At 41.2% G+C, this 7,493-nt stretch overlaps 1 protein-coding gene across 4 annotated transcripts in view; it reads right to left on the reverse strand.

Moving 5' to 3' along the window:
• Window positions 1-330: 330 nt before the first annotated feature.
• Window positions 331-7,493, reverse strand: part of DDX3X (DEAD-box helicase 3 X-linked) — a 25,299-nt gene continuing 18,136 nt past the window's right edge. For all 4 annotated transcript variants that reach the window (XM_014520573.2, XM_006015644.3, XM_014520578.2 and 1 more), the window contains 5 exons: window positions 7,226-7,407; window positions 7,008-7,125; window positions 4,832-4,988; window positions 3,674-3,798; window positions 331-2,916 (listed from right to left, as the gene is read on the reverse strand). In XM_014520573.2, coding sequence (XP_014376059.1) covers window positions 2,822-2,916; window positions 3,674-3,798; window positions 4,832-4,988; window positions 7,008-7,125; window positions 7,226-7,407 — 677 coding nt within the window. In that variant the 3' untranslated portion in view covers window positions 331-2,821. The remainder of the gene's footprint in view (window positions 2,917-3,673; window positions 3,799-4,831; window positions 4,989-7,007; window positions 7,126-7,225; window positions 7,408-7,493) is intronic.

Consider the following 7,493-nt stretch of genomic DNA (forward strand, 5'->3'; position numbering starts at 1 on the left):
TTGGGCTATACTAACATACCCCTAGGAAGCAATAATAAAGCCTAGAACGCAAGGTCCTTACAATGAGAATGCTCAAAGACAACAAAAGTCCATTTTTGCCCTCTTCTCAATTCTAGACACGTCTTCCTGTGCAGGCTTTGTCCTGCAATATGAGTATCAAAGTGAAGTTACCATGTCAACTGGTAACCATGCAGCCCAACACAAACATCAGATGGCAGATCATATTCACTTACATACTGTGTTCCAGATACAGCTTGTATAAAAAAAAAAAAAAAAAAAAAAAAAACCAAAAACTGGAACAGCGAGGCTAAACAAACTGAGCAGGCAGTGTGCAGTTCAACTTTTTTATTTTAATAAAATCAAGAGTAATGCACAGCACATGCAGTGCTAGCATCTAAACTAATACAATAAGCAATTACTAAACCTACAGTGACTTGAAGTTCAATTTTTTTTTTTTATTTTATTACATTCAGCAAGTTTAAATCCATTCTTTGCTTATAAATTTTGAATCCTTATTTCCGAACCAAAAAATATTGCTGGCTGATAAAACTTGCTAAAATGCACAAGTCACTGATTATGCCAATACAACAAAGATAACCACATGTTTGAGGATTGCAATGTGCCAGACATTCACTGAAAAAAATAAAAATAAAAATAAAAAAAAACAAAAACACACAACTAAACAAAACTCACGCAACAAACATCTGAGAATCTGGACACTTCACATCAGTGTTTAGAAGTGTTTCATTAATATCTTAAGACAAGTGTATCAAAACCTTGGCATGTTTAAATTTTAAGTTGCCAATTTTTTTTGTTTTACTATCAGAAAGTTATGGCTACACTGCCAATGCCGGGTCTGCTTAATTTGACTTAAGAGTTTAATATGACTTAAACATTAAAAGCTCACACTACCCCGAAATATATAATTTCACGCATACGGTGACATTCAACATTCAAGTGCCAGTGTTTTTGTACTGTCTTTTGGTCAAGTTTCTTTAAACTTTCAAAGAATCACTTTTAGGCTTACAAAAATAAATATTTGTCAAAAATGTTCAATAAATATTACACAAAACTAGCAGCAAAAAGTATCTAGAAATCTGTCGTGTGCAAATAGTTTTCTTCCCAGCTATCATTCCCATGGTCCCAAATAAGTTTTAGAATCTATTTCCTCCTCCTTAAACAAGCTGCATTCAATCTCCAAGAGACAAAATAAGATTGGAAGTTAAGGACACGCACACAAGACATATATAAAATTCTCTGAATGTGCAATAAAAGAAGTATTTTGTAAAAAGTTATGGGCAAAATGTACAAGGGCCTAAACCTAGACTTGAAATAGCACCATAACAAATGACCTCAATACTGTCAAGTGCACCTACTTAATAAAAGTTTTAGAACAAGGCACAATACACTTGAAAAAATCTATTGCACTTTAGGAGATTTTTGCCGTTTTCCTATGCCACTGTAGATTAGGAGTTGATAACTGCTCTGGCCACAAAATTTAGCACAGAAATTCCAAGTGGCAGAGGCAATTTACTGGTGGACAATACTCATCTTTGGCCAGATTTAGCATAAACAGACTATAAATACAATGGAAACCTATGCAACTAAAACTGACTAAAACTGCACTTCAATAGCAGAATTGAAACCTTGTGCAGTTATGTACATTTCCAACCTGTGATCTCAAGATTCGTTTGTTAACTCTTCTGGAGCCATTTTACAAAGTCTACAGTAAGCCAGTTTAACATCTCCACGCAGCTTGAACAGAGTAATGTGAATCTGCATTAAAATAAAGCCTGCTGCATAATTCTTCCTGTTCATACCCTCTTGACCAAAAAACATCAACACTAGCATGCGTTATTAGACCAAAAATAATCAGTCAGGCCCTTAAGGAGGACCAGTCACTGTCATGGTCAGCCATTCTACCATTTCAATTTCATATGGCAGGCATTTTAAAAAGTCTAAGTAGATGAATTCTCCTAAAAACTATTTCAAGTTATCAGACCTTTAAACATTCCCTGTAATATTCTGCCCACATTTGGCTAGCTCACAATTAATGATCTGCCTAAACATTGAAAAAGGAATTGCTGTGTTTACTTGCATTAACTTCAAAAAACAGTGCTTTTAATGTATGCATGTCTTCATACATCATCTCATCATGACTGGAATGGCTTATTAAAGGCTATCAGGTTCTAAGTACCTATCCAGGATAGAGTGAGCAAATCAGAACTTTAACTTAGTACAGTTTTGCCACATTAGAAACTAATTGCATCGATATGCTTCAAGATGTTTTATTTTCCAAATCTGCAAGTAAAAAGCCCTAATGCAGGCTACCGCATAAGTTTCTTTGTAATATTATGGATGAATCGATGATTCCTGTTTAAGTTGTATCACACCTGTGTGCCAAGGTTTGATTTTAGCCCAAGTTCATTATTTTTTATTTTGTCAAAAACAATTGGTATCTTGAGCATTACTGAGCCAACAGGACATCAAAATAAAAAGTTGTCTAAAGTTAAAGGCACAGTACATTAACAAACAAATGATCCTCAGTCACAAAATTATAAATGCAGTTTTTGGATGGGGGGGGTGGGTGGGAGGGGAGTTAAATCCTGACTACAGCAATAGTCTTCAAACCACCTTCAAAATAGGGCTGCTTGTTCCTTTTGTTTCCGTGTGACCTTGAGCTCCCTTAAAAAAAATTTCAGTGGAGAATCACAGCTGGTAATGTACTGCGAGTTCTTGAAGCTACACAAGGTATAGTCTGGCTAAGTTACATGTGGTTTCCATATTAGCTTGTTTGGTAGGATGTCTGCTGCAAGCAGATTCAATTGCCCCACCAGTCAACCCCCCCGGAGTTATAGTTTCCTCCATATCCATCACTGTTGTAGAAGCCTCCATAGCTACCACCACCGCCACCACCTATTGGAAGGAAACACAGTCAGTCAGTCGCATTTAAGCATTAGAACATTTTACCATTTTATAAATCCATCCCCTAGGTTGTTACTCCTAATCTCTGAATTATTGATTTGATATAGTCTATTTGTGAGCTTTGCATAAAAGGGACAAAATACTTATACTACCTCCAAGCCCCCTGCTATATGCTGATTAAAAGGTTATGAAGAGCTCGTGTGGCCAAGACTGCAGGCAAGGAGATGACGACACATATGGGGCGCCCCTTGTGACTTCTAACCTGGTGTAAGGTTATTTGATCCAACTATATAGGCACGTAACAGCAATGTACTACAGATGCACCCATCTTAAGGCTGTTCATATAGCACCTTAGGAATCGGTCATTTCTTGTCCCTGACCCCAGAACAGCCTGGGGTCTGGAACCAGGCCCAGGGTAAGTCACGTTCATTGACTGCCAGCCTGGGGCATGCCAGTCTAAAGGTACCCACCTTTCAACATGCTGATGCAGAGAGCTTGCACTGGAGTCTAGAAAAAGAAGCTGATCCATGATCTCAACTGTGCTTCCTGCCATACTAGATGTCTAGGGGCCCAATAACTGAAGTCAAAGAAAGCACTACTGCTCACACACAGGAGTTCTACCCAAATGCTACTTCCTACATTAGTGTTTTAATATAAAGGAGCAAGCCTATCAGAATGCAAAGTGGAATTGTTTTACAGTGGTAAACAGTGCCTACCCACTCATCTCCGACGTGAAAAAAGGACTTACCTCCAAATCCTCTGCTGCCTCCACTACTGCGACTGCTCGGTGGTCGACTACCGCTAAAGCTACTACTGCTGGAACCGCTGCTTGTTCTATAGTCTCTGGCACCAAATCCTCCACTGAACCTGCTACTGTAAGGAACCAAGCAACACCGTGGTTATTCTCATATAGTTATTCGATTACCTTTTAGAAAAAAAAGAAATCAGACTTGAGATAGCAAAATATAGCTGTCTTTGTCCAGTTTCACAGATATTGATGTTGCTGGCACTCTTATACCTAGATGTCTGTGACTTATACTCTATTATACCAATAAGCTTGCCACCTGGTAACATGGCATTGGTGGATGCCAAGGAAGAGGTTCCTATTCCAGCTACACAGCTTAGTTTCTTGGTTGAATAAACTGGCAGCTAGGATTAGTCTTGCTATGTTAACCAACAAATGGACTCGGTAAATAACCCATACGACTCCTATCGCACTGGTGGCAAGGAATACAGGTGCAGAGCCATACTAGCCAAGTAGAAAGAAAACAGAAGATGCCCATATTCACTGGAGACAGCTACCTATGGAGTCATTAGGTTTTAGATTTATTCTGCTGCATCATTCATAACTATTTCCTTACATGAAAGTTGTTTCCAAATCAATGAGACTGAAAGACAAGGATGTTATACAAAAAACAATGTCATATCCCTTGTCTTAGAACTACCAAACTGCTACAGGTCAGCTTTTCACATTATAATAAATATGGGAGGTGGAATCAATTTAAATGCAAAATATGTAATCATTTAGAAAAAAGCTATTTTCATTCACCAAGAGAAACCAACTATGCCTTTAACTTTCTGAAGTTTTAGAGAGCTTTTTCCACGAAGTTTTAAAGCAGATGGATTGACTGGATCTTGGGAGACTTCCAGAACAGCAAGTTACATTGTAGTTAAAAACATTTAGCAAGGGGGACATATTTCCAACTCTACCGTAACACATCTTCACAAATGCTTTTCGAGACCATTCCAATTACAATATAGCTTTCTTTGAAGGAGGCAGTGTGCAATCAGATACTCACTTCCAGTGTTAACAGCTAGGTGTTTTACTTAACAGGAACCCAAACCATCAATTGAAGGACTGATAATGGATTATGTATGCCTATGACCAACATGTGGAGAAACTTACCTCTTTGAACGTCCACGACTGCCACCACCCTTGTGAAGCTGTTCGTAAGCCATATTTTCCAGCCAAGATGGCACTTCTTGTTTAGCTTCAACAAGGAGATCTAGTAAGTCCTTGGTGATGTTTATATTCCTCTCATTGAAGAATGAGGTGGCAAGACCTTTAAAAAAAAGTTGTGAATTAAACAACTTGTTTTTCTTACTTTAAGTGCTTTCTGATCTAATCTACAGTGATGTGGTCTTGAAAGCTGGAAAAGGCCAGTCAGCTGGCACATAATAGTACGATAAGCTTATTCTATTTAGAAAGAATGAGGTGCCCAGAAGTAGAATTTGAATGCTGCCCAACATCCTTTAACCAAGGTCCTCCTCCACCCCAATTAAAAGAGAAAACACAGAATGCTTTCTTGGTGCAACTATTTTGGCTAAATGTTAGTACCAGTAGTCTTGGGTTTTAAGACTCCCCCTTCTCCTCCAAAAGGGAGGGCATTTTACTGGAAAAAAGTTTAGCATACAAGGAGTTACATGGCCATGTGGACACCTAATTCTAACTTTCAATTATTGAGAAGGTATGCCACCAGCCAAGAGGTTTAGACTAGTGGCAACCAACTTGTCCAACTCCATAAGCTGGATGAGTGGTCTAGAGTCAGTTCACAGGCTTATCTAGTCCAAACTGCATTTGGTTACCCTGGTCTAGGCTCTTTAAAAAACACAAAAGCTAGGAAGTTGGAGACCAATTTAAGTTCCAGTTCTCTCTCTCTTGGGTGAGACTACCAAATATATGTTCAACCAATAGGTCTTCTTATATCATTAATAGGTTTATCAACTGTGTCAGCATTTCTCATGCCCAGAAAGCAACTAACTCAAGTTTCAGAATGAAAGTGCATGCACACACATTGAAGTTTAACTGCCTTCCTAGCGCTTTACATGCCAAAACTTCTACAGACAGATGACAATTGTGTGTTGCCGTTAGAGCCACATTGTTGTATAGGACCCTCGGAGCACAATAGTAGTATCAGTAAGTTAGAAGCTTATCCTGGTTTTCAAAATCCGTGATTAAGGCTCACCCATAGCCACCGAATTGCGGGGAGGGGAAGGCATGGCTGGGGACAGAGGAACCATGCAGGGATCTTGTAGCGGCTGCTCTCTACACTGCCCCAGTAACACACCTCCTGCACCCGGGGCTGCACTGAAGGAAGTGGCACAGAGCTCCACCACTCAAACCAGCAGCAGACGCAGGAGGTGTGCTGCCAGGCACCCACCCCCCTCCCATCCCAGGAGATCCTGGTGCCACCCCCCTGTTGCCAGCTGTGCTGGATTGCGTCTGCAGGGCTACAGGAGCCCCACAGGAGGGAAGCAGGGTAGAAGCTTAAGCCCACAGATCTGGGGGGGCATGGGATCCCCCTGTTCTCCGGAGGTGCCCAGCCAGCTCCACATCTCCCCACCAGCACTTGCATGTGTACCTTCCCTTAAGGGCTGCCAGAGCTGCTTTGGTTTTAACATGCTCCTGGTCAGACACTCCAACCACAAGCAGGGAGATGTGGCACCAGCTGGGCGCTCTGTGCATTTCCCCAACACCTCCAGGCTTGTAGCCGGAGTGCCCAGCCAGGGACACATGAAACCAGAGCAGCTCTGGCAGCCCTTAAGGAAAGCCACACATGGAGGCGCTGGCCAAGCACTTGGTGTATTTTGCCAACACCTCCCTGTTCCTTCAGGCCCCAGGCAGCTTCCACCCCAGCCCTGCCCTGCCCCCCACAAGCCCTACTTTCCTCCTGGAGCCTTTGAACTGGTAAGTGAGCCTGACCCAAGCCTTGACACTGACTGAAAAGCTGCAGGCTCTACCCTTCCCCTTCTCCCTGCCTCTCCAAGCAAGGTTGGGGCTTTTCTGCAAACTGCTCTTGCAGGCAGGAACTCAGCCAGCCTGCAGAGTTTTTTTATTTGGTTTTTTTGCACAAGTGGGAAATGTATGGGTTTCTTTAAGAGGAAAAAAAAATCTGCATTCTCTTCAATAAAAGCAGGAAATCTGTGATTTCCCCTCCCATGGGAAACTGAAAACCCAGATCCCCGTTTGTCACAAGAATTTATAAGCTGGGTTACTAGAGAAGAACTTGCCAACCTTAAGTGTTAGAACAGTAAGTTATCTTTTAGCAGAAGCAGTCAGATGTTTTTCAGATATTACTTACCAAGGTTTCCCACACGGCCTGTACGACCAATGCGATGTACATACTCTTCAATGTCACTTGGCAAGTCAAAGTTTATGACATGCTTTACATTTGAGATGTCCAATCCTCTTGCTGCTACCTAGTAGTAAAGACAATCAGTTGGTTTCTTACTAAAAGACAGACGTATTATAGGCAAAAGAACCGTTCATACAAGCACCTTACAGGAAGGTTTTACTTACGGCTGTGGCGACCAGAATTGGGCTTCTGCCTGAGCGGAACTGATGCAGTGCTTCCTCTCTGTCCCTCTGAGAACGGTCTCCATGGATACTTGTACAAGCATATCCTTCATGATACAAGAAGTCTTCCAAAGCATCAGCTCCCTTTTTAGTCTCCACAAACACCAGAGTCAGTGAATCTTTGCCTAATATAGGAAGTTAAGATAGGCTTACTAGCAAGACTACATTAAGAAACTTAGCCCCACTAAGTTTACACCCTCAGCTACCTGTG

This window comes from Alligator sinensis, unplaced genomic scaffold (genome assembly GCF_000455745.1).
Source record: "Alligator sinensis unplaced genomic scaffold, ASM45574v1 scaffold243_1, whole genome shotgun sequence".
Classification (NCBI taxonomy): Eukaryota; Metazoa; Chordata; order Crocodylia; family Alligatoridae; genus Alligator; species Alligator sinensis.